This window comes from Saimiri boliviensis, chromosome 4 (genome assembly GCF_048565385.1).
Source record: "Saimiri boliviensis isolate mSaiBol1 chromosome 4, mSaiBol1.pri, whole genome shotgun sequence".
In the NCBI taxonomy this organism is placed as follows: Eukaryota; Metazoa; Chordata; class Mammalia; order Primates; family Cebidae; genus Saimiri; species Saimiri boliviensis.
The window spans coordinates 145108744-145136009 of NC_133452.1; the positions used below are offsets into that span (position 1 = coordinate 145108744).

The window sequence follows — 27266 nt, forward strand, 5'->3', positions numbered from 1 at the left end:
ACTAATTCCTTTCTGTTCAAGATAATGTGACGTTATTAAATGGCTCAATCTATGTCACTGTGCCATAAGCAATACGTGTCCAATATGCTACCCTGCAGAGAATCTTATGGAAGAACGTGAAAAGGACCACAAAAATGTGATCTTTTTAAAATCATGCTGACGTATTCAGTACATGTGAGATTTGGTTATGTGTATATGATACGTAGTGATCAAGTCAGGGTATTGAGGATGTCCATCACTGAATACATTTTGTTAACTCTAGTCACCCTACTCTGCTATCAGACACTGAATTTATGTCTTCTATTAACTGTGTGTTGTACCCTTCAACCCGCTTCCCTTTATCCTCTCCCTCCTCCTCCCTCTCCACTCTGGTATCTGTCTTTCCACTCTCTATATCCATGTGATCATATGTTTTAGCTCCCACAGGTAATTGAGAATAAGCAATATCTGTATTTGTGCCTGGCTTATTTCACTTAAGATAATGACCCCCAGTTCCACCCATGTTGCCACAAATGACAAGATTTTATTCTTTTTTGTGGCCATATAGTATTCCATCGTGTGCATATACCACATCTTCCTTAGCCATTCATCTCTAGATGGACACTTAGGATGATTCCATATCTTTGCGGTTGTGAATAGTGCTGCAGTAAGCCTGGGGCTGCAGGTACAACGATGAAACCATTTTCAGCGGTTTCGTTTACAGCCTCATGCTTTCAGTTTCCAAAACCTGTATACGGCTGAAGAAAATGGTCTTTTTCTCCATAAAGAATCTCTGACTTAGGGCCGGGCGCGGTGGCTCAAGCCTGTAATCCCAGCACTTTGGGAGGCCGAGGCGGGTGGATCACGAGGTCGCGAGATCGAGACCATCCTGGTCAACATGGTGAAATCCCGTCTCTACTAAAAATACAAAAAATTAGCTGGGCATGGTGGTGCGTGCCTGTAATCCCAGCTACTCAGGAGGCTGAGGCAGGAGAATTGCCTGAACCCAGGAGGTGGAGGTTGCGGTGAGCCGAGATCGCGCCATTGCACTCCAGCCTGGGTAACAAGAGCGAAACTCCGTCTCAAAAAAGAATCTCTGACTTAGTTTCACCGCTGGTTTTGTTTCCTTTCCGTCCTAGCCTGCGGGTCGGGTTCCTACGTCAGAGTGCCATCTTGCTACCATGTCGGATTTCCACTAGCATCGTTCTTGCAGCTGGGAAGTCTTCAGCCTTCTCCCTCTGGAAATGTCTACAGTGTTCCCCTCAGGGCTTTCAGTAAAATATGAAAGCTTTGCAAGAAGAAAAACTACACCTCTCTTTACTTCTAGTATGAGGGGCCTAAACTCTCCCAAAGAGCTCCTTTTTTCTTGAACTCTTTGCTATTTGAATTCTTTTTCTTTCCTCATTTTCCTTCTGACCCTCCTCCCCACTAGAGACTGTCTTAAAATTTACTAACAGTTGACTTTCATTTTTGCATTGCTAGCTTAATTTTAAACCAGTTACTCAGCAACTGTTATAAAATAGAGGGGAAAAGAACTTCTTAAAGTCAGAAAACCCCTTTAAAAGTAAGTTGAGAGTCCAGGCACAGTGGCTCACACCTGTAATCCCAGCACTTTCAAAGGCCGAGGCGGGTGGATCACTTGAGGTCGGAAGGTCAAGACCAGCCTGGCCAACATGGTGAAACACCGTCTCTCCTAAAAATACAAAAATTAACCAGGGGTGGTGGCACACATCTGTAATCCCAGCTACTCAGGAAGTTGAGGCAGGAGAATCCCTTGAATCCAGGAGGCAGATGTTGCACTGAGCCGAGATGGTACCACTACACTCCAGCCTGGGTTACAGAGCAAGACTCCATCTCAGAAAGGAGGGAAGGAAGGAAGGAGAGAAAGAAAAGTTAACCAGATACGTAAAAAGCTTTATTTGAATCACCTGTGGCACGTGAAGAAAGTGAAGAACTTGTGTTCTTCAACCAATAACGGTACTGAAGCAGGTATTTCCCAGTGTGAAGGCATCACATGTGCAGCAAAGACAGCTGGAGGCTTTAATCCCAGTATGGACTCCTACGCTGGCTGCAGATCAGCCACGGCCAGCCCGCAATGCACAGAGGCTTCACTTTCTTAATATAGGACAGACACAGTTCAAAGCCTTTTGGTTGTAAAATACTTGCCTCATATCCCCTTCTCTAACCAAATCCTCCAGAGATGGACTTTGGGCTAATGGCAATTCCCACGTGGCCAAAAACACTCCTACTCAGTGCTCAATTTCCAGTGCCTTGGTATTATTTTCTTCTGAAGTCATCCAATCCTTTGGCCTGGATTGAAGCCCTGCCTGGTGTCCTCTGTCTATACCTGCTATTTTCTGAAGGAGAATTTAGGGTATCCTCTGAACTCCCAAAGCATGTGGACAACTCATAGGCACAGCCTGACCCACGTATTGCCAAAAGTGCACCTACAAATTCCTAACTTGCAAGCTCTGTGCCCTCCTCTATAGCAGAAATGCCACTGCAGTCAGTTCTTCTCTGTCCTGGCCCCCTGGCCTCCCAGCGCACAGCACCACCTGGCTCCAGCCTGACACAGTTGCCTACTCTTATCTCTTATACCAGAGTCTGTGATATCCATAATTCATAATCTTGAACCCTTTCCTTCAAGTACAACAGCTTCTCTTGACTCATAACGTAGTAATGAAATATTCATGTGGTATTCAATAAATTTGTAGGTGTGTGCTTAAATGCACGCAGAGAATTCAAAGAAAAGTACATGAGGAGGAGGAGGAGGATGAAACACAATGAGATATGAACTTGAGCCGGTCTTTACTCATAATTAATTCTCTAACATTTAGACTACTTTGGTTACATTCTTAACACTGTTTCTAAAATCACAGCTGCTCAATATTTGAAGAGTATGATTCATGGGAGCCTCTAGAATCATGGGATCACACCCAAGGTGCCATCCAGTGTACCGCCTGGAGACTCCACTCTCTTTGGAAGCTTTGTTCATTGCTAGAAAGTTTGTCTCTTAACAAAAGCCACCTCTCGTGCTGCTTCTATCAGTGGGCTCACCTACTCCTTCCCTCTTGCTTTGTACAGATTAAACTCCTTTGGGTGACAGGCAGTTCAAAGATGTGCCAGCAGTCTCCTGGCATCCTCTGCCATAGTTCCCCTGCCCTGCTTGCGACCTTCCCGCCACCCCAGAACCTTTTCCTCTCTAGACCGGTGTCTACAAACCCATGAGCGTTCTGTGGCTGCTGGGGTGTGGGGCAAGGACGCTGGCAGCAAACAAAACAGGCATGGCTCTTCTACAGTCCTCATGGGACCCGGCTGTCAGACAGCTTTCACCAAGCTTTCTGCAAAGGAAGGGAGACCTCCACACGGTGTTGCTGCCAGCAAGGAACCCCGAAAGCAGCCATCCTTTCTGTGACGGGCCATTTTGGTTCTGTGCTGGTGAACTGCACTCCCCAGGGTCTTCTCTGTCTCAGCATACAAACCTTTCTCTTTCCAGTCGCTCAGGCTGGGAGCCTCGGAGTCACCTTTAACCTGTCTCTTTCTCTCCCACACACTTGCGTTTCCTCAGCAGATCCCATCAGCGGTTCTTTCCAAATCTCTCTGGCACCCAAACCCTTCCCACACCTCCACCTCGCCTCCAAGTTATCTTCACCTCTCACTGGATTCCTGCGGTCGCCTTCTACCTGGGCTTTTCAGCAAGGCAGCCAGAGGGACTCTACTGACGCAGGCACCAGGCCAGGCCACCCTCTCCTGACCCCAGTCCCTTTCAGGGTGGAAGCTGATGTCCCCATCATGGCCTTTGAGGCCCTGAGAGTCTGACCTGCAATGTCTCCCTGACCTCAACCCCTTCCATCCGCCTTTTCCCGCAGCCCCGCTGGCCTCCTTCTGCCCCTCTAAGGTGGAGGCCCCAGCCCACAGCAGGACTGCACCTTCTCGCATCTGCTTCAGTTCTTTGCCTAAAGATCGTCTTCTCAGCAGGATCTCCTTTCGCCACCCTGCTCAAAATTGCAGGCCAGCACTCGCCTTGACCCACCTAGTGCTCCCGTCCGCTCCCTTGCTGCGTGAGTTCTCTCCATGACATGAGCACCTGACACACCACACATAGTCACATATCATAAGGATGGTCTGTCTCTCCCAGAGATGCTGTAAGCTCCACGGGGCAGGGGTTGGCTTGTCTTGTTCTCACTTTATCCACAGTGTCCAGAACAGCACCCAGCACGTAGAAGATTCTCTGTAAATATTTGTTAAATGGTTCATTACACTGTGGGTTCCACGTCTAATACCTGACCTGTCCCCGTTGCAGGGAGAATACCAGGTTCTGCTGGAACTGTATACTGAAAAACGGTCTACCGTGGCCTGTGCCAATGCTACCATCATTTGCTCCTGACCATGGCCTGTAGCAAAAATCACAACCAGCTCCATCTTATGGGACCTCCAAGCCTCTCCGACTGAATGTACTGCATAGGGAGAAGCAGCCAATGACAGAGAGAGGCCTTACAAAGAAGCCCCCAAAGAGTACAGTTGCTAATTTTAGGGCCAGACATCCCCAGACTAGACATCCCCAGACTCCACAGATGTAATGAAGCCCCCAAATGTATCTCTTTCTAAGGGGCCTCTTGACAGTCCCTAAGCAGTCTCGAGCGTCCATCCTTTTTCTCTAATGGATCACCTCACACCAGATTCACCTGCTTTTCAGCTCCTTAGGAGTGCCTCCTCCCAGTTACCAAGAATAAAGAAAGCTGGCCACCATTGTTCATTGTGGTCAGTTCAAAGAATCTTAGTACAATGCTGTAGTTAAAAAGTCATTTCCTGACGGGCGAGGTGGCTCACATCTGTAATCACAGCACTTTGGGAGGCCGAGGCGGGTGGGTCACAAGGTCAAGAGATCGAGACCATCCTGGCCAACATGGTGAAGCCCCGTCTCTACTAAAAAGTACAAAAATTAGCTAGGCATGGTGGCGTGTGCCTGTAGTCCCAGCTACTCGGGAGGCTGAGGCAAGAGAATTTCTTGAACCCGGGAGGCAGAGGTTGCAGTGAGCTGAGAGAGCACCACTGCACTCCAGCCTGGTGACAGAGCGAGACTCCGTCTCAAAAAAAAGGAAAAAAAAAAAAGAAGAAAAAAAGAAAGTCATTTCCTCTAGATACAGTGCTGGGTGCTGGTGCAGCTTAAGCACTTCCAAGAAATTCAAGAGAATGACAGGCTGCCTAAAATTAGAGCACTGGGAAAATGTGCCATTGCTTCTCCTGGGCAGGCCCCCACCCTTGAACCAGGAAGGTCGAAAAGCTGATGCAACCTCACGAATAGGGACATCCAAATCTCGCTTATCCAAACACTCATTTCACTTTCATCCCCCAAAGCATGATTATACCAACCTCAGCACACAATGGCTCTCATTACTGCATTCACTAATTAATGCAAGGAATAACTGCTGAACACTTTTTTTTTTTTTTTTTTTTTGCGATGGAGTTTTGCTCTTGTTACTCAGACTGGAGTGCAATGGTGTGATCTTGGCTCATCGCAACCTCCACCTCCCGGGTTCAAGCAATTCTCCTGCCTCAGCCTCCCCAGTAGCTGGGATTACAGGCATGTGCCACCACACCCAGCTAATTTTGTATTTTTAGTATAGATGGGGTTTCTCCATGTTGGTCGGGCTGGTCTTGAACTCCCGACCTCAGGGGATCCACCCACCTGGGCCTCTCAAAGTGCTGGGATTACAGGCATGAGCCACCGCACCCGGCCAAGAACACTTAATGTGTATCAAGAACTGTGTTTGTAAGATGTCTTCTTCAATGTTCTCCATAAGTGAGCATGTTGCCCATCCTACTGCCAGAGCCATTTCTGCAGCCCTGCCTTCTCTCCTGGGATGCACTGATTGCATGGCGGGCTCCATAGCCCCTTCACCATCCAATGCCTCTCCCCTTCCAGTGTCCTTGCTGGCCCTCTTGCTCCTGCTAAGGGGCTGGAGTAAGATGGGTGAACTGACGCTATCATTCATTAAAGTGTCACTATATTAGAGATTAAAAGAGGAAAAATTCCGTAGTTTAAAAACCAGCAGTTGCTATTAATCACGATTTGTACATAATTAAACCACCCAGAACAGCAGTTCATAAATGCCTGGTGAATGAGAACTTTAAGACCAGCATCTGGGGTTTCTGGGTTATGAAGAGAAAAAATTACAGCAATGTCCTCCCCTAGGCCCAAGGTGCTTGAGAGACAAGACATGTGTGGCCACGCCAGGCAGGAGCAAATCTCTGAATGGACGTAAGGGTGACAGTGTTACCCACAAGAACAGCAACCTCCACCTCCCGGGTTCAAACGATTCTCCCGCCTCAGCCTCCCAAGTAGCTGGGATTACAGGCACGTGCCACCACACCCAGCTAATTTTGTATTTTTGGTAGAGATGGAGTTTCTCCATGTTGGTCAGGCTGGTCTCGAACTCCGCCCGCCTCGGCCTCTTAAAGTGCTGAGATTACAAGTGTGAGCCACCGCGCCTGGCCAAGAACATTTCATGTGTAAAGGTCCCCTGGCCATTCCCTCTAGCTTGAAACATTCACCCCACTCCCTTTTCAGTAACCGTCACTACGAGTAGGAAAGGCCCTGGCTAGGCTGTGTACGCACATGTTCTAACAGTACCATACAGCTGTCACAGCCTTCCAAAGACACAAGCGGAACTCAGCCAGTCCCTTCCCAATCCCTTTACCCTTTTCTTCAGATTGACTGTGTGGGTATGTGTGCATGAGAGAGAGAGGGAGGGAGAGAGAAAGTTTCAGATGCTAGAGGTTTGTATTAAAGTGGAATTTCCATATATGGAGCCGAACCTAGTCATAGCTTAATATACAAGTACACAGCAGTTTCACTAAGGACATGATTTGAGAGAAAATTTTTTAAAAGCTTATTTGTCCCAGAATACATCTTTTCTTAGTGCCCTGTCATGGGCTTAAATTTCACCATTAGTTTTATTCCAGCAAGTTGAGAACATTTTTCAGTGTCCAGGAGTCTCCTCTTGGAATATGAACAGCCCTGATAGAGAAACGTTGGAGTCGTTGTCACTATTTAACACTCTGGCAGGATGGAGTCACTAAGATGACTCTCAAAGTGCCAGCCCAGGAAGCAGGGGTGTCGGAGGAGGTGAGTGACCCCAAGCCAAGCTCTCTCGGGCTAGCCATTGTGTGGTGCCTGGGGTGGAATCAAAGTGCCTGTACATCTACCAAAGAAAGTAAATTGACTTCTCCTGTAAAGAGAATTGCTACTGTTTCAAAAGTCACTAACAAGAACTCCAAAAATTTGTCCTCAATAAAGTTTTCTGAAGAAGAAGAAAACAGTTTGGTTCAAGATGATCCAGCGCCACCACAATTAAGGAACTGCTGTGCAAATCAGCCAGCTTCAGACGTTTGAGCGCCCACCGACTCGTCTTTATATTTTGAGGGCAATTTCCATTGTTACGTATAGAATGTTTTAAAAATATTTTTCAGGGACATTCCAGTGGCCAAGGGAAGCTTTGTCAGGCTAGAGTCTAGGCAGAATGCTGAAAAGGCCCTCTGGACAGTGTGATCGCATCTCTTAGAATGTTTTGGCTCTGAGGAACAGAGAACTCAGCTGAACTGGCTAATGCCTAGGGGGACTCGGTTGTCTCCCATGACTGCTGGGTCCCAAGGTAATTTAGCCGTCAACCGAAATTTGCTGCTGAGGTTCATGCATCATCAGCCTTTCACCTCCATTTCTCCACAGTTCATCCACCTGGGGTCTCCCGGAATACTGGCTTTAACCTTAGGCAGTCTGTCCTACAATAACAAATCATTTCAGTAACTGAAGACCTCACATCCACACTGTCCATAGTACAGCAGGCAAGAAAGACCTTTATCCTAAAACCCTGTCATTCATTCTGATTAGAATGGCTTGGGTCACGTGATCTCTCCTTGTAACCACATCAAACCAATCTAGTTTAACTTTTATGTAATAAAGTTGTGAGTTGTTTTTCTGTTGCCGTGGACCCCCAGGTTGAAGATTATGTAACCTGAGCATGCCCAAACGTACGACCACAGGGGGAATCTAAGTGCAAGACTAAGGAGTGGAAACTTAAGAAATCAACACAGCCTGTCAGGATCCAAGATCTGATCATATCAGCTTCCAGCATCACCCCATGGCAGGATCCAATCAGATCATACCTCCCAGCATTCCCTCATTGCAAATGCAATCAGATCATGCCTCCCAGCATCCCCTCATTGCAAATCCAATCAGATCATGCCTCCCAGCATCCCCTCATTGCAACTCCAATCAGATCATGCCACCCAGCATGCCCTCATTGCAAATCCAATCAGATCATGCCTCCCAGCATCCCTTCGTTGCAAATCCAATCAGATCACGTCTCCCAGCATCCCCTCATTGCAAATCCAATCAGATCATGCCTTATGACCCCATGCTTATAAAACTAGACCTAAACTCCTACTTGCAGAGACAGGTTGGAGTGTTTCCTCCTGTCTCCATGCCGGTTGACTTGCAGTAAACCTTTTCTTTTCTTAAAAGGCAGTGCCATGGTATTGGCTGCCATGCACATTAGGCAGCAAGCCCATATTGCTCAGTAACATCCTGACCAACCACTTTGGCCCTGCCCTGACTGGCTTAACCTATGTCACATGCCTCACCCCAAGAGCTGGATCAGAGTTATTCCCACGGGAACCACACGTGTTTCTAAGTGGAAACTGGGGGAGTCGCAAAGCAGTAAAGGGAGAGAAAGGGAACGTGGAGTCCAGAGCATGTCTCGAATTAGGCCAGTTTTAAGTTCCAATTCTCCCCTAGTGTTCACTGGGCAAGTGACTTTTATTGTCTAAGCCCCAGTTTTCTCATCTGTAAGTGCTGACTATAGTAATAGGACCTGTCTTGTAGAGACACTGTGAGAATTAATGAGAGGATGCATGTAAAATGCAGAGAAGAGGACCTGGCATGTCACTCAATAAAATGAGTCATTATTATGTTAAGGTGGGTGTTCACCTGTGGTGCGTCCTTTCAGGTGTTCATCTGAAAGCCCCCTTTCCTAATTTATCTCTCTTATCCTCCTATATCATCACAGCAAACAATCCTAGAAGCCCAGCGCTCACCCATAAGCCCACATTCCCTTCTAGGTCCTGAGACACGCTCTTGGCATCTTGATTTCTTCTAAGTGTAGCTAGTTTTATTAGACCTGGCGTGGGGGCATGTTTCCTGAGCCATGAACTCTGAGAATAATTTAAGGGAAACCTTTGGGTATGCATATTCCTCCCCACAAACAGAAACCATATAACCAGGCCAAAAGGGCCTATGAAGGAAAATGTGAGCCAAGCGTGGTTGCTCACGCCTGTAATCCCAGCACTTTGGGAGGCCGAGGAGGGTAAATCACCTAAGGTCAGGAATTCAAGAAAAGCCGGGCCAAGATGGTGAAACCTCGTTTCTGCTAAAAATACAAAAATCAGCGTGGCATGGTTGCACGTGCCTATTAATCCCAGCTACTCTGGAGGCTGAGGCAGGAGAATCACTTGAACGCTGGAGGCAGAGGCTGCAGTGAGCCAAGTTCATGCCATTACACTCCAGCCTGGGCAACAGAGCAAGACTCTGTATCAAAAAAAAAAAAAAAAAAAAAGGAAAGAAAGAAAAGCAAATATGTGTGTTTTTAATTTAAACTTGTTTCCTGCACACAAAGACACCCACCCAAGACATGAAGAACTAAATGTGACATCTGCAAATGTAACAATTACATCTGCCTTCAGGAAAAATAACCCAAAATAGCTAGCATGAGGACAGAAAGGGCCACATCCTGATTATAACCCAGACTTGTTAAGGTGGGGAGTTTATTATCTGAACAGTTCAACGATAGGTTTGAATTGTCTGTATTTTTCTCAATCAACAAAACGAGGTAGTCCATCTAATTGTCCAATCATTTTATCAGGCAAGCAGGGGTCCTGAATGGGTTATAAAAGAGTTATTTCCATCTAGTTTGTAAATGTCTTCAGTTACTTAGTTTGGAACGAAGACTTCAGCTGCATTCAAATGCTCTGGCCTGAAATATTCTTCTCCCCATGCGCCCAGCTTTCTTTTCGTATGTGACACAAAACCACATTTTTCCCCCAGTGATTTGGTCTCCTCACTTCTGTGGAAAAGAGAACGTATTGACGTTCCTTTAGCCAAAAACAATAGTATCTTCTGCCAGCTGATATTTTTCTGGATTTCCCTGAAACCCAACCAAGAACGGAAAGACAGAAAATATCCCTGCCACTGAAAGCTGTATCATATCACTGCAGCTTTCTTTCCTTTTCTCTGCTGAGAAGTGGTAGAAGACAATTCAAGAAAGAGCCAGAGAATGTCACTGACATAATCAAGGGGATGCCATCAGGTTTCCACATAAAGATAAACTACGAAGATTAAAATATGTGAGTGCAGAAAGATAACATCTGGGAACGCAGAACAACAAGCAGGATGATAATAGTCGTGTAAAAGCTAACCATGATTAGTGCAGGATCTCTGTAATGCCAGCATTGTGCTCGGCCTGCATCTCAATACTTAATCTCCAGAACAGTCACTGGATGCGTAACACAATGGTCCACATTATAGAAGAGGAAGTCAGGGATTAGAGAAGTTGAGGAACTGGCCTAAGGTTCCCCAGGCCTGTGAGCACCATCAGGGAGCCAGGATTCAAATCTGTCCCACTCCAAATCCAGGCTCTTCCTATCTAAGGTTGCTTGGCTGTTTTGAGAAACACCGTGTAATGAAGAAACACTTCATGGTTTTAGATGCAGGCTTGCAGAATGTGGTAACTCAAGCAGCAAATAAGCTGAAAACAAAGGCAGGCTAATGACAGTTTAGATTAACTCAATGATGACAGCATAGAATTAAAAACCAATCATGAGTACTAGTCAGTTTCATGATTTGTTAACATGCCTCCACAAAAGCTTTCGGTCACTCACTGTCAAATCCACCTGAGTGAATGCGCCGTAAGCAGAGTCTGGCTTTTTCACTGTTTCCTTCTTTCCCTTCATAAATCTTTATTTGGTACCTCTGTTTTTTCTAGCACTGTATTAAGCACAATACATAGACTGTAAAAATAAGTAATATATAATATAATCCCAATTCAAACTCAGCTTGTCTTTTAGGAAAAGGGAAGAAAAAGAGTATCAAAAATCTCTTATGATGGAGAAACCATGGTAAGCAGCACAAGGCAAGAACAAAGCTCTGTGGATGGCTTTGAGGCTGGGAGGACACGTGGCTTGCCTCACGTGGAAGGAGAGAACGTGCTCGCCCTAGAAGATTGGCTGGGACATTGGAGGCCCTGGTGCCCACATGTTGTGGACAAGCTCCTGGGGGCAGAGGCAGAGTGGGAAGGATGGCCTGGGGTCCCGTCTCCCTCCCCAGCCCCTTGGTTTTATGTCAGAGCCTTCTGCAGAGAGAAGCAATAGCTAGGAGCTAACTTTATAAGGAATTCGGCCAGGCGCGGTGGCTCAAGCCTGTAATCCCAGCACTTTGGGAGGCCGAGGCGGGTGGATCACGAGGTCGAGAGATCGAGACCATCCTGGTCAACATGGTGAAACCCCGTCTCTACTAAAAATACAAAAAACTAGCTGGGCGTGGTGGCGCGTGCCTGTAATCCCAGCTACTTAGGAGGCTGAGGCAGGAGAATTGCCTGAGCCCAGGAGGTGGAGATTGCGGTGAGCCGAGATCGTGCCATTGCCCTCCAGCCTGGGTAACAAGAGCGAAACTCCGTCTCAAAAAAAAAAAAAAAAAAAAGGAATTCGGAGAAATGCCAGGGCACCCGCAGCATCACAGGGTCCCAGTGCCAAGGTGGCATAAGGGCAGGAAGGTAGGGCACACCATAGCTTGTTCCATGAACCTGGGGGGTCCCAGAACACAGGAGGGAAGGCCAGCAAGGTCTAGACACAGGTCCCCCCACTGCCCCGATGCACACCATGGCAGAGACTGTCTTCATGTACCTTAAGCATCTTGGGTGGCAGGAGGGAGCTAAAGGGTGAAATAGGAAAGAACTGCTCTTGAGCTGACAAGGGGCTTCCAGAAATAAGCAGGATAGGGGGCGAGCAGAAACTGAAGATTCTGTAACATGCAAGTAGGGTTATAAGTAAGTGATATTTAATTAAGTTATTATTGCTGAAATGTCTTCATATGAACCCACAGACTGTTGACACAGAAGAAATTCCTATTTCCCTGGTGAACAGGCTTCTCCTCCCTCGGAGCCACCCCAGAATGGGGATCCTATTTCCTCACCAAGCACCCCACCACAGCTCCTTCTGTTTCCCCCACTGCTGTCTGGAGACCCACGTGAATTTACTTGTAATGCCCGCACTATCCCTATATGTTGTTTTCCCCGCTGCTCTCAGACAGACAATAAGTAGAACTCATTGCATTTTTATATTCTGGGCCAGAGCACACTCCCCAGCCCCCATAGCACATCCATCAATCTCACTCCCAAAGCAAATTGGGGGGAAGGGGGTCTAGAGGAGAGGAAGCTTGAAGCTCAAACTAATTTACAAAGTATTACATATCTAAATACATGACAAAATAGAATTTGTAGAGGATGGTCCTAGCAACCCAGACAATACATGTAACTAACATTCATGAGCCAGTTACTTAGAGCTTTATTGCATCCCTAACTTTCTGGTTCCATAAAAACCACATGTGGTCTTGACTACAGGTGCATGAGCTGAAAGCCATAGAGTAAGAGTTCAGGCTAGCAAGTTTCCTGGGTGGTGGTAATTTAGCTAAAGCCATGGGAGTGCACACTAGGGTTGCCTGAGAACCAGGCTCTAATTGTGTAACAAGGATGCCTTGGCAGACTTCCAACTGGTAGAATGGCCTTTGTTTCAAAAGAAACCAATGCTTCCTCATGCACCCAGACCCAAAACCCATGCTTGGGATTACCTCTTGCCTAGATGGCATCTTGCAGGAATTCAAAAAAGGCGCCCTTTCTGGGTGGAACCTGAGTCAGCGGCAGATGACTGAGCAAGCAGATGGTATGTTTATGCAAAACAAAGAGGTATCCCAAGATAGCCTGGGAAAAGGTGTGTATGCTAGATTTCAGTCCCCATTCTCTCCTTGGTCAGGGGTCCTTGTGCAGTCCACAACCCACACAATCTTACCCAGCAGCAAGGGCTTTGGAATCTTTTCTTGCCACATGGCACATGTCGATGAAAGAGGGCTAAATAAAGGGAGTATTCTGCCTCAAGGAGACATCAGTCACTCCTGTTGATAGATGTTCCCCGATCTCATCACCACCCCACCCTACCCAACCTTGACTTGTCACTACCAACCACCCCCCAACCTTAATCAGGAAACATCTCAGCTAAAAGCGATTCTGGAGGCAGAACTGCTAAGTGAAACAAACACATCGGCTTCCCTTCTAATCTTGCTTGTTCCTGCCATTTTTTATATATACTTGGAACTGTCCTTGTTCTATTATAACAACAAAAAGTCATTAACGCCCTTGTACCATAACAGGCTTGTTCTTTTCCAAATAAAACGGCTACTGCATCATTTTTGGGATATCACTCCCTCAACACAGCTGTGCTTCTCTGATGCACAGAGTCCCTCTAATTTAAGAGTCCTTCTTTGGGGTCCCCAAAGCACCCTGCCCTTCCTTGCCCATGGCAAGACACCAACCACATTCTATGATCATTTCTTGTTTAGCTGTTTGTGCCCCGAACTAGAACAACAGTCACCTGAGAGCAGAAACAGGATCTGTTCACCTCCGAACAAATCCCCAGCACTTGGTTTAAGATATTTGTTGAATGAATGGTCTAAGGAAGAACAAGAACATTGGGTCACGTGCTGTATTGTTTCCCAGAGCTGCTGCAACCAAGTACCACAAGAGGTATAGCTTTAAACAACAGAAATGTATCATCTCATCGCTCTGGAGGCCAGAAGCCTGACATCAAGGTGGCAGGCAAGCCGGGCTCCCTCCGAAGCTGCGAGGGTAGGGCCTGCTCCTGCCTCTCTCTTGCTTCTGGGAGTCCCGGGCATTCCTTGGCTTGTGGATGTATTTCTCCAGTCCTTCACTTCACACCACCCTCTCCTGTGTCTCTTCACTTCATCTTCCTTCTGTGCCTGTCTGTCTGGGTGTCCAGATTTTCCCTTTTAGCAAGGACATCAATCATACTGGACTTGGGCCCACCCTCAGGGCTTCGTTTTAATTCGATTACCTCTTAAAGACTCTATTGCCAAATGCAGTCACATTCTAAGGCACTAGGGCTTAAGACATCAATGTATCTTTTGGAGAGGCACACAACTCAAGCCGTGACATTCTCCCGTGATCTGGCCAAGATTTTCAGCTGGGTAATTTTACTAAATCTTCATGGCAATCCCACAGAGTTGGTACTATAACCTTCATTATTCATACTACTAGGAAGCTAAGACTCAACGAGGGATGACAAGATATTCGTTGGTGAAGCCGGGTTTAGTATCCATGTAGGTGACTTCAACACTAGACACCCAGCTGGTTCAGACCAGTTGGGGCTTCAGTACAGATGGACCTCAGTTCAAGTCCTGCCTCTGCCACCTATGGGCCATGAGACATCTGTTTCCTTGTCTGTTAAATAGAAATGATGACAAGACAATTGCCATAGAATGTGCAGCGCAGAGACTGACAAAAATCGGCTCATATTGTATCACGATATCACTCTAACTAGGTCTTCCCAACAAGTGGCCCTCGTGACAGTAGCAGAATTCGGTTAGAAATGGGCCAAGCATGGTGGCTCACGCCTGTAATCCCAGAACTTTGGGAGGCCGAGGCAGGCAGATCACCTGACTTTGGGAGTTTGAGACCAGCCTGACTAACACGGCGGAACACTGTCTCTACTAAAAATACAAAATTAGCCGGGTGTGGTGGTGTATGCCTGTAATCCCAGCTACTCGGGAGGCTGAGACTAGAGAATTGCTTGAACCCCAGAGGCAGAAGTTGCAGTGAGCCGAGATCACACCATTGCACTTCAGCCTGGGTGGCAAGAGCAAAAGTCAGTCTCAAAAAAAAAAAAAAAAAAGAAAAAAGAAAAAAAATGAAGCCGCAGCCTCCAGCCTATCTCTGCAGAGGGTGAGACTTACAGAACCCAGCTGTCCTTTTGTGCATGCAGAGGCCATCTGTTTCCATTCCCGCCCTCCCTCCTCCAGCGCTCTGTGCTTAGATATGATCTCAGGAGAGCAGGATGGCAGGAGCAGCTGCCCAGCCCAGATCCCTCCCTGCTGCCGTAGCATTCCACGCACTCTTTATACCTGCCCTTTTCTTTCCATAGCCCCTACTGTTACTGTTTCATAAAGACAATAAAAATGGGATGACTTTCATGCGACCACAAATCACAGAAGCCCTCTAGAGGCCCTTTCAGTCAAAGAATAACTTAAGTGGGGGAACTCACCACCGCGACCCCTACAATTCCCAAGAAAGCAAAACGCACACTTTCTTTGGAGATGTCTTTCAGTAATGCCAGCCGTACAGTCCTAAAATTGCACATAACCCATGACCTTATGACTTTTTCTCCTTTCTTTCCCTGCTTTTCTTAAAGTGGTATAAACCTGAAAGCATGTTGCCATGAAAAACAGAGAGGGGCTGAGTCTCGGCTCCATCATATTCTGGCTGTGTGACCTTAGGCAAAGCTACTTAATTTTTTTTTTTTTTGACAGAATTTCACACTTGTTGCCCAGAGTGGAGTGCAATGGCATGATCTTGGCTCACCACAACCCTCCACCTCCCAGTTCAAGCGATTCTTCTGCCTCAGCCTCCCAAGTAGCTGAGGTTACAGGCGTGCACCACCATGCCTGGATAATTTTTTTTTTTAGTAGAGACAGTTTCTCCATGTTGGTCAGGCTGGTCTTGAACTCCCGACCTCAAGTAATCCACCTGCCTCAGCCTCCCAAAGTGCTAGCATTGCATGCATGAGCCATCATGCCCTGCCGCTACTTATTTTTTTTATGCGTCAGCTTCCTCATCTGTAAAATGGGCCAACAATTTCTGCCTCCCAGATTGCTGTGTGGAACATGCAACATGCCAAGCTTGGTGGGGACTCAGGGGATATTATTCCCTCTTCCTTTTCCTTAAGTCATTTTTAACTGCATGCATTAAAACAGGCACAAGGTATTTATACACAACATTAGAACAATTGTAAATATAGTCAGGAAGAAAATGTGAACTCTGAATTCACTGATGCAGCTTGTATTTTTAAGAAATAGAAAGATCAGCTTGGGAAGATGAAAAAGTTCTGGGATAGTGGTGATGGTTACACAATGTGAATGTGCCTGATGCCAGAGAATACAAAGAAATGCTTAAAACGGGTAAATTTATGTTCTATGTATTTTACCAAAATGTAAAGTACTGAAAATTAAAATATTTAAATTAAAATTGCTAATTAAAATTTTTTTTAAAAGTTCATTCTGAGTTTATTTTCCTTACTGGGCAAGGAAAAGAGAATGGATCCTTGACTGTTCAATACTTGATGCCTTTCCCAATAATTTAACATTTTTACAAAGCATTCACTATTGTATAAGCCTATTCAACTTTCTTTGATTCTGAAATGTTGGCAGACATTGACACTATAATGAAAACTTATTCAAAAGCATTCTTTAAATTTTCTCAAAATGCCTTTTTTTTTTTTTTTTTTTTTTTTTTTTTGAGATGTAGTCTCACTCAGCCACCCAAGCCGGCGTGTAGTGGTGCCATCTCAGCTCACTGCAACCACCGTCTCCCAGGTTCAAGTGATTCTCCCATCTCAGTCTCCCTAGTAGCTTGGATTACATGCACCCATCTTCATGCCCTGCTAATTTTTGTATTTTAGTAGAGATGGGGTTTTACCATGTTGGTCAGGCTGGTCTTGAGCTCCTGACCTCTGGTGATCCGTCCACCTCAGCCTCCCAAATTGCTAGGATTACAGGTGTGAGCCATCACCCCTGGCCCTGCTTTGTTCTTTAAAAAGGTAACAGCCTCTTTAACTGAGGCTGGGATCAGAGTCAAACTCCCTTTGGGGAACAGGAAAGTATCTCTTATCAGAGGAATACAGAGAGTGAAGGTCTTAGCACTCTTGGGCTTCATACTACTGTGAAAGTTTCTCTCTCTCTCTCTCTCTCTCTCTCTCTCTCTCTCTCTCTGCCTGTCTCCCTCTCTACCTTCTGAGGAAGAGAAAGGAAGGAAGTGGATGGAGAAGCTTTGATGCAATTCAAGCAAACAAATTGGTTCAAATACCCTAGAAAGAGTGAAAACAAGAGATGATAGCATTTCACTGAGAATCAGTGGCCTGGAGCACTGACCTGTTTCTTCAACCTTTAAATGCTTGCTGTGAGCTTGCTTTTTGGACACTGTGCTAGGACCTTTCTCATGAATTAGTTTATTAGGAGTCACCACTATCCTGTGAAGTCACCTCCATTGAAAAGATTTTTTTATTTTTAGTGAGATTCAAAGAGGTTACATAAACGGCCCGCTTGCCATGATGGAAGCTAATAATCTGCTCAGAGTAATTTAAGTGGAGCTGTTCTTAACACAACCATGTCTTTGATGAAGAATGGAGACCAGGTGTGCGTATGTCAGGCTAGACACCAGTCCCATGTCCAGGCTCCCCAAGACAGAGCCTCACTGGCTTCTGTTGTGGGTTTCAGGGGCAGTATTGGTCCCCTGCCCAGACTTGCCCTTTCTCCCCTTTGTGTGGACCCACAGTGCAGCTCAGCCACTTGGGATTCCTCAGTGAGCATTCGTGAAGCCTCTACCACGAGGCACTGGGGGAGACCAGTTGTCCGGTGTGAACAAGGCCTGGGTGTGGCGTGAGCACAGCATCTGCTCTTAGGGCCCCTCCAGTACGATGGGAATAACAAGTAAAGTGCAAAATGGGAGCACAGGACACTGCAGTACCCAATTGCGTGAGTCACCCATGGCTGCTGTAATAAATTACCACGAACATGATGGCTTGCACTGCTTAAATTTATCACCTTTCAGTTCTGAAGGTCAGAGGTCCAGAGTGGGTCTCGCAGGCTAACATCAAGGTGTGAGCAAGACTGCCTTCCTTCTGGAGGTTCAAGGAGAAAACGCATTTCCTGGCCCTTTCCAGCCTCTAGCGGCCACCCATATTCCTTGGCTTATGGCCCTTTCTTCCATCTTCACAATGTTGCATCTCTCTGCACCTGCCTCCCGCAGTCATATGTTCCTGTGAGTCTCTCCTGCCTCCCTTGTTCATATTTAAGGATTCTTGAGATGACATTAGTTCCCCTGGATAATCCAGGATTATCTTTCCATCTGGAGGTTGTCAATCTCATTACATCTGCAAAGTCTCTTTACTGTGTACGGTAACAGGTTCAGGGATTAGGATGTGGACAAGTTTGGGAACCATTATTCTGTCTTCCTCACCAATCTACATAGAGGGACACAAGCCAGGCTCCCAGAGGAGAGGTTAAACTCAGCTGAGACGCTTCCTAACTTTTTGTTGATATGGAGTCTTACTCTGTCACCCAGGCTGGACTGCAGTGGCACCGTGTCAGCTCACTGCAACCGCCATCTCCTGGGTTCAAGCAATTCTCCTGCCTCAGCCTCCCAAGTAGCTGGGATTCCAGGTGCCCACCACCATGCCCGGCTAATTTTTGTATTTTTAGTAGAGATGAGGTTTCACCATGTTGGCCAGGCTGGTCTCAAACTCCTGACCTCAGGTGATCTGCCCACCTTGCCTCCCCAATTGCTGGTATAACAGGCGTGACCCACTGTGCCCGGCTTCACTTCCTAACTTTTTAAAAAGTGAATCAATCCCTTGTTAGGTTAAAACACTCAAGCCTGGCGCTACCAAGTAACAGCAAATCCCAGATAATCTTGAATTGTACATGACTGGTTATAAAAAGATAACATCTGAGCTAACAGAGTCAGCATCAAAGTCTTTGTGTGTGGTCTAACAGTTTCTAAATAAATAAATATTGAATTACCACACGATCAAGCAATTCTACTTCTGGTAATATACCCAAAATAATTGGAATCATGAATGTGGACAGATTTTCTTCACCAATGTTCATAGCAGCATTATTCACAATAACCAAAAGATGGAAGCAACTCAAATGTCCATCAACAAATGAATAAATGAGCAAAATAGTGTCTATCCATACCATGGGATGTTATTCAGTCTTAAAAAGGAAGGAAATTCTGCCACATGCTACAACATGGATGAATCTTGAAGACACTCGTTCAGTCACATAAACCAGACATGAAAGGATAAACACTGTATAATTCCTCTTATATGAGATACCCAAATAGTTCAATTTATAGAGACAGAAGCAGGATGGTGTGGAATACTACTCAGCCATAAAAAGGAACAAAATAATGTCTTTTGAAACAACTTGGATGGAGCTGGAGACTATTGTTCCAAGTGAAGTAACTGAGGAATGGAAAACCAAATATCTTATTTCTCACTCATAAGTGGGAGCTAAGATAAGCTATGATGACGCAAAGGCATAAGAATGACATAATGAGCTTTGGGGACTCAGGGGAGAAGGGAGGGAGGAGGGTGAGGGATAAAAGACTAACACTCTGGTTATAGTGTACACTGCTCAGGTGGTTGCCAGGGGTTGGGAGTGGAAGAAGGAGTTGTTTAATGGGTTCAGAGTTTCAGATTTGCAAGATGAAAAAGGTTTAGAGGTGGATGGTGGTGATGGTTGCACAGCAATGTGAATGTACTTAATACCACTGAACTGTACATTTAAAATGGTTAAGAAGGTAAATTTTATGTTATGTGTATTTTACCACATTTTAAAAAGTCTTTGTGGATTTTTTTATTTCAATCATTGATTAAGAAATGAAAACAGAAATTCTGAAAAGAGAAGCTTTGGTGAAGTAAGTGTGAAGTCTTTCAGTCAATTCTGGGATTCTTTTAATCAGATCTTCTGCTCTTAGTGGTCAGACTAGGCAAGGAAGGCCAAAAGGCCAGCCTGTCTTAATGCACCTTCCTCTGTCTTGGGATCCAAGCCAGGTTTTCTGTGTTTCTTTCTTTGTCACCTTCCCCTGTAAGTCTCCCTTTTCAGTCAGTTTCCCAGTAGCTCTTTGACAGCTCAGCTGCCCCAGAAGCATCGGCTGCAGTAGTTTGATTTATCTACCTCCCTCCCAGTTCCCGGGCAGCACAAGGTGATTTGCCTGCCATCCACTCTTATGAAGGGGCCCGCAGGGCTACAAGTCTTCAGGTTTAGACAATAAATCCAAATCGTTTACACACAGTATTATGTTTGTATCCCTGGAAGATTCGATTTCTCTTAAACATTTCCAGTTTTTAGTCAATGCCTCTAGACTGCCCTTCTCCTGTAGAAAACAGGTTACCAGATGGACTCCCAGGCCAACACAGAGGCTGAAATCCATGTAAGAGGGTAAATAGGAACTAGGCTGAGCCAGGCTCAGTCCCATGTGTTCCCAGGACCCTCTGAGCTCTCCAAAATCACGGGTATGGGGATCCTGGAGGCTGAAAGAGAAGAGGTGGGATTTCTAGGCAGCCTCATGGCTCCACACAGACAGAGGGTCCCAGACAAGGGGAAAAGACTGTGTTAAGAGGTGGAAACCAACAGTCCTTCAGAAACGGCTTGCAAGACTGTGGGTAAAGACACAGAGTATGCAAAGCACTCAGCACAACACGTCATACATCTACAGCAAATAAATACTCAGCAATGGGAACTATCACATGACCTGGAATGTACTTATATCCCATCAGGAATGTGTGTTGGGTTCAGCATTTAATGCAAAAATAGCATACCTTAATCAAGCATTTTATGACCCAAGTACAGACCCAGTGGTCTTTCTTCACAGAGTTTAGAAAAGGAGAATCAGGCCAGGTGCAGTGGCTCATGCCTGTAATCCCAGCACTTAGGGAGGCCGAGGCAGGCGGTTCACGAGGTCAGAACTTCAAGACCAGCCTGGCCAACATAGCAAAACCCCATCTCTACTAAAAATATAAAAATCAGCCGGGTGTGGTGGCAAGCACCTGTAGTCTCAGCTGCTTGGGAGGCTGAGGCAGGAGAATTGCTTGAACCTGGGAAGTGGAGGTTGCAGTGAGCCAAAATCACACTATTGCACTCCAGCCTGGGTGACAGAGTGAGAGAGACTCCAACTCAAAAAAAAAAAAAAAAAAGAAAGAAAGAAAGAAAGAAAAAGAGAATCAGAGAAGTCAGAATTTGTGTATCTGAAAGATGGGCCCACAGGAGAATTTCCATCTGTTCACCAAATGGAATTAAGGTCTTGTTTTAATTCCGTGATCACTAAGCAGCCTTCCAGTTGTGACTCGGTTTCTCACATGAACTTCTGTCAAGGAGGAGGGCAGGCATCGTGTCAAATCCTGGGGTCTTTCTGTAAAATGGGGGGCGGGTTCAAGGTTGGAGTTCCAATCCTGCCATAGATAAGCTGCCTAACTCTGAGTGTGTATTTTTATCTCTCCAGGTCATTTCTTGGACTAAATTATCTCAAAATGCTTCTTTGGGCCCTAACGTCCTGTAACTTTGACATCCCAGTCCACTATTAGTTACTAATTTCAAAGAAACTATGTGAACTCAGTATTCTCCCCTTTACCAGTTGACCTGTCCCGAATTTGATTTAAATGAGCTGCTTCTCTGATTCTGGTTATTCTAGGGAGAAATGATAAAAATTTAGTTTGTGGACTCATTAGCCTGAGGGGAAATCCCCACCTCCTGGAAGGGCACCCAAAATGGAGGCATTTTGTCTTTAAATTCTTCAAATACAAAAATCTCAGCCTCTTTTCATCTGAAAAATCAAAGTGAAGCCAAACTTCAGTTTGTAAAGAATGATTGAGTATTCAAAAAATAACCTCATGAATTATACATTTGAGTAAGCACAAGTTGTACTATTCGTTTACTTTCCATGTGTCACTGGGTTCCAGATTTATACTCCCAGTCAGCTAGGAAGAAGAAAATGTGGCTTCTTTAATTTTAGTCTGTTACCAGCCTGGTCTTCCTCCTCAGCTCCCGCCTATCACGGGCAGAGGAAAGATAGTTAATGTAGAGACTGGTTTCCAACCTTAGATGCAGTACTTTCAACAGTCTTCTTGGTATTCATTTTTAGGAGAATGCTATCTCCATGCCCTTTTGCCAAGCCCGTGCCTTCCAAAGTGGTGTCCGGTATATATGGGGGAGGAGAGCTCTTGTGACCTCATGATGGCAGGATGAAGGGGCATGGGGACCAAGGACGACCCTCAGCTCCTTGCCTGCTTGTCTTGGCCAGCCTGGTAGTAGTAGAGTTGACTTGATCTTCTCTGTTGAATCTACCACTCTGCTGATGATGCCTGTGCCTCATAAACCTGTGCCCATTCTTTCCCAGTAGGGTCTGCATTGACTTGTTCTTCTCTCAGCTCTCCCTGGTCAACAGACCACTGAGGCTGAGTGCCCTGGCCCAGACTCTATACCACTGTTGGCCCTATGGCAGACTCGCTGACTTTCCCTCAGCGTTTGTGCCATGTGAGAATCAACATAGGGTTGAGGGTGTTAAGTGGACTCGTTCTCTGTTCAGCCACTTCACACCACCATGTTGGGTCACCCCACACTGGCCTAAGTCCCTGCATAGCCTTTTCCCCAGTGTTCTAAATGGTAAACAGAGAATGCAAACCCAACCCTTCTACCCGTTCCTGTGTTCTGGGTTTGTCTGTCATTGTCTGTCACCGTGGTATGTCGGTCGTCTAACAACAGGCTCTCCAGAAATGTATAGTGTTTTCCAGTTGCCATGGTATAAATATTCCTACCATGTCCATCTCAAGATGCTGTTTAACAATTAGCTTGCAAAATTCCTGAAGTTTTAACTATCAGCTCTCAAGAGCTGGTCCAAGCCAGTTCCAACACACCACTGTCTGATATTCTTCAGCATAAGATTGCAACAGATTTCTAACCAGCTACCTCTTCTGCCTCTTTCTATTTTTTTTTTTTCTGTCCTTTATCTCACAGGATGAGAAGTGATGAAATTTCCCTCTTGTTTTCTACCCAGAGCAGCAAGCTGCATAGGCAAGAGAGGCATCTTCTCTATATTAAGGCATGAACTCTTAAGATCTGAGCCCCTTCCCTGTAAGGCTTGCTTCTAGAGATGCTAAGTAGAAGCTAGAAATATTCGAAAATGTTTTCCTTTCCCAAGTCCTCCTATCAGACTGTTGCAATCAGCTTGGAGTGTCAGAAACTGAATGTGCTTCCTATCACTGACGTTGGATTATTTCTATTTATCTATCTTCAAGTTCACCAGTGCTTGCTTTTGTCATTTCCATGGAGCCAATTCAGTTAGCTTTTTAAATTTTTGTTAGTATATTTTTTGCTTGTGAAATTCCTACTTGGTTCTTTTTTCCATCTTTATTTGTATGCTGAGATTTTGTAGCTTTCCATTCATTTCAAAAGGGTTTGTCCTTACTGCTTTGAGCATTTTTGTAATCACTGCCTTAAAGTCTTTGTCAGATAACTTAAACATATGTGACATCCTGCCTTGGGCATTTTTCGTTTTTTGTTTTCCTTTGTAAGTTGAAATTTTTCTTGGATCTTTGTATTCTAACTAATTTTGAATGATTTCCTGGATATTTTGGATATTATGTTATAAGACTCTAGGTCTTATTCAAACCCTATCGGAAATGTTGACATTTTCATTTAGGCAGCCAAACTGCTTTGTTTGGCCAATTCTGTTAAATTCAGGCTGCAAATTCTGGTTATTCTAGAGAGGAATGGTAAAATTTAGTTTGTGGACTTGTTAGTCTGAGAGGAACCAACTTTCTGTTTATGCAGTTTCAAGGTTAGCACCATTTTCAGATGCATTCCACACGTGTGCCGTCCAGTGGTGACTCTGGGTTCTGGGCTATAGTCTACGCCATAGTGCAATTCTCAAAGTCTGGTATTCTGCTTAGAGTCAGATCCATGCATGTGGATGAGCTCAGGGGTAAGCTCAGGAGTTCATAAACAACTTCATATGGTTGCTTTTCTTAGCTCCTCCCTCTCTACAATCTCCTCAATAGTTTCCAGTTTCCTGGGGCTCTCTTTTTTTAGTTTCCAGCCAGAAAGCTGGGGCTTTCTTTGCCTTACTCTGCCACACATTTTCTGCAACTGAACACTTATCTGGGGCCAAACAATGGAAGAAAGAATTTTAAAAACAACAAGGGTTCAGCCCACACTCTTGGGACGGGAGCTCCTTCAATTGGAGGTGAGGATTCCATCCCTGCCCTCCAGTTTTAGGTTCCTATGTGTCCCCATTGCTGCCATTATCTCTGCTGCCACCTCAGGCTTCCTTGGGGACTGGGATGCAAAAGATTGGAGAAAATAAGTAAAAATGAAAACTTCTCCAACTTTTTCTTAGCATTAGGTGACACATTTCTCACTCCTCAAACGTAAACCAGCTAGCTGGCTTGCCCTGAATCCTTCTGCCTACCAGTGCCTCTTTTCAGGCTTCAGGCTGTGTCGAGTTCCAGGAAACACGGGAGAGGGGGAAATGTAAACTCACAGCTAGTCCAGCAGTTCTTCAAACTCTAGTCTTTTTCTCCAAACCGCTTGCTACTACTTACTTTTCAGTCTTCAAATAGCTGCCCCATGCATTCTGTCTAGGTTTTAAAGTTGATTTTGATGGGAGAGATAGGATGGAGTATATTTAACCCATCTTACCTGGAACCAGAACTCCTACAATGTGATCAGAGATATCTTCCTAAAGCACAAATCTAAGCATGTCACCTTCCTGCTTAAAGTATTTAAATCACTTCTCCCCCATGCCTTCAACTGCCTCCAACTGTGACTCCATCTCCTCTGTAATCTGGCCTCTCCGCTCTCCAGCTTCCGGCCAGTTCTACCTTTCGCCCCACTCAGCAGCAGCCCTGAGTCACGTGCAGCTCCTGGAACGTGCCATGCTCTCCTGACCTCCTAACCTTGGCACATATGTTTCTCTTACTTAGAATGTGTTTCTACCTTCTTTCCCCAGCTACTTTTCCATAGGCCTTAATAAGAAACTTTCTTTGCCCACGAGAATGGAGTAGCTTTCTTTACCATGAGCATCCATTGCATCCTATTACAGAACTTGATCAGCTGTACTAAAGTTGTCTGTTTATCTAGCCGTCTTCCCCACTATACGGTGAGTACCTGGAAGACAGGCACTGTGTCTTCACCAGTTTCTAACAGAGGTTCTGGAACATAGTAGGTTCTCAATCAAGGTCTGTGGAATTGAATTTGGGTACTAGCAGTGCCTCTGGAAGATTTTCTACCCCGCTCCTTCTGCCTCCTTTCTCAAGGTCCCTGATAACAACCTGCCATTGGTTTTTCATCAACAATATGCTCCATCCTGAATCTTAAACTCCACCTTGGATCCAGGTTAATGACACTCGTACTGTTCTAAACTTCCATTGTGTGAACCATCGGATTTCCAGTCACTCACGTGGCTGAGTGCTCCTCCCTGACATGACCACCCTTTGATCTCAGTCAGCATCTGTGGAGTTGAATTATTTCAGGATCCACAATGCCCTGGGGAAGACGATTTCCTCCCCTGAGCTTCTCCCTCCTCCTTCAGATCCCCTAATAACCATCAGACACTGATAAAGTGAACCATGATTTCCTAGTTCACTTCACCACCCCTGCCCCATCTGTCTGCTAGATGCTAGACCTTGTCCCAAAAATACCTTACGTGAAAGCCACAGAGGAAATTTTTAATTTTCTAGTAGTCACATTAAAAAAAAGAAATAGGTGACATTAACTGTAATAGTACATTTTATTTTAATTATCTAAAATGTTATCATTCCAATATGTAATAGTTTTTTTAATTATTAGTAAGATATTTTACATTCTTGTTTTCCTCTAAGACTTCAAAATCCGGTTGCAATCCATATTGTATTGAATAGCACATGACCAGAAATTAGGTATTAGTAGTGATAAAAACAATAATAGCTAACACTTACTGTGTACTTACAACATACCCAGCATGTGCCTGAACCCTGGAGACTTTGCACGCATTCCAAAACTTAATTCTTACAGCAAGCTTACAAGCTAGGGACTGTTATTAATCCTACATTGTAAACGAAGAAATAGCCTCACAGAATATGCACTTTCCCAAGGTGACACAAACTGTTGAGTGGCAGAGCCAAAGCTAGCAGGCTGGTGTGTTTCCGGGAGTTTATCACTCCTGCGATGCTGCTTCCTAAGCTACATCTTAGGAAGCTACATCTTAGGTTACTAAGCTTATGAAATTTCCACACATTGAAAATACATGCGAGGGCTAAAAATGTTAGGGATAAAACAGCTGAAATGTTTTGATGGCTAAATTCTTGTGTGTGTGTGTGTGTGTGTGTGTGTGTGTGTGTGTGTGTGTGGTGTGTGTGTGTGTTTTGAGTCTCACTCTGTCTCCCAGGCTGGAATACAATGGCACAATCTCAGCTCACTGCAACCTCCACCTCCCGGGTTCAGGCGATTCTCCTGCCTCAGTTTGTCGAGTAGCTGAGATTATAAGCGCCCAACATCATGCCCAGCTAATTTTTGTGTTTTTAGTAGAGATGGGATTTCACCATGTCGGCCAGGCTGATCTCAAACTTCTGACCTCAGGTGAGCCACCCACCTCGGCCTCCCAAAGTGCTTGGATTACAGGCATGAGCCACCATGCCCAGCCTAAAATCAAATTTTGAAAGTCATCAGAGAAGATAACCACATCTTTCCAGAAAATAGCCCCCTGTGCCATGGCCAAAGAGCAAACCCAACAAAGGGTAATATTTATTATGTTCTCAAGCTTTGAAAACTTCAAAAAGCCTTCATTTAGAGTAAGTTAATTTCCAACGGACTTGACAGACAATTAAAATCAAGCTGGTTTCCTCCTTGGTCCCTTCATTCAATAAACCCTGTTAGCCTCTGGAGCCAATGCTACTAGCCTGGCATGCAGTGGGGGGCTCTTAGCTACTGTCTCACGTGGTGTTTTCAAAGACTTCACCATGACAAACATCAATGATTTCCTTCTCTTGCCCTTGCTAACTAAGTGGAACACCCTAAAGAGGAGTGCGGCAAATATCATCTCACAGTAACAGTCCTAGGTAATTAAACTTTTATTTTTGCCATGACTTATCCTCTGGGATAAGTCTGGGTTAACTCTGTTAACCTTCAGACTTCACATATAAAATGTAAATTTTTTTTCAGTTTGGATAAAGTTCTTTTATAAGTAACAGAAAATCAAGCAGAGACATACACGTTAGAAGTTTATTTCTCTCTCCAGTGAACCTGGGAAGTTCATGGTGGCCCCATGATCATTGGGACTTGGATTTCTTTTATTTGGTAACTCCATCATCCTCCACCTATGGCTTCTGCCTCATGGTCCAAAATGGCTGCTTCAGAT

General features: G+C 45.2%; 1 protein-coding gene across 2 annotated transcripts in view; it reads left to right on the forward strand.

Annotated features, from left to right (window-relative positions):
* Positions 1-16545, forward strand: part of LY86 (lymphocyte antigen 86) — a 73168-nt gene extending 56623 nt beyond the window's left edge. Inside the window, exon 5 of one of the 2 annotated variants that reach the window (XM_074398411.1) lies at positions 1119-4276. In XM_074398411.1, coding sequence (XP_074254512.1) covers positions 1119-1178 — 60 coding nt within the window. In that variant the 3' untranslated portion in view covers positions 1179-4276. The other variant, XM_003927377.4, reaches the window with a different exon arrangement.
* The last annotated feature ends 10721 nt before the right edge of the window (positions 16546-27266 follow it).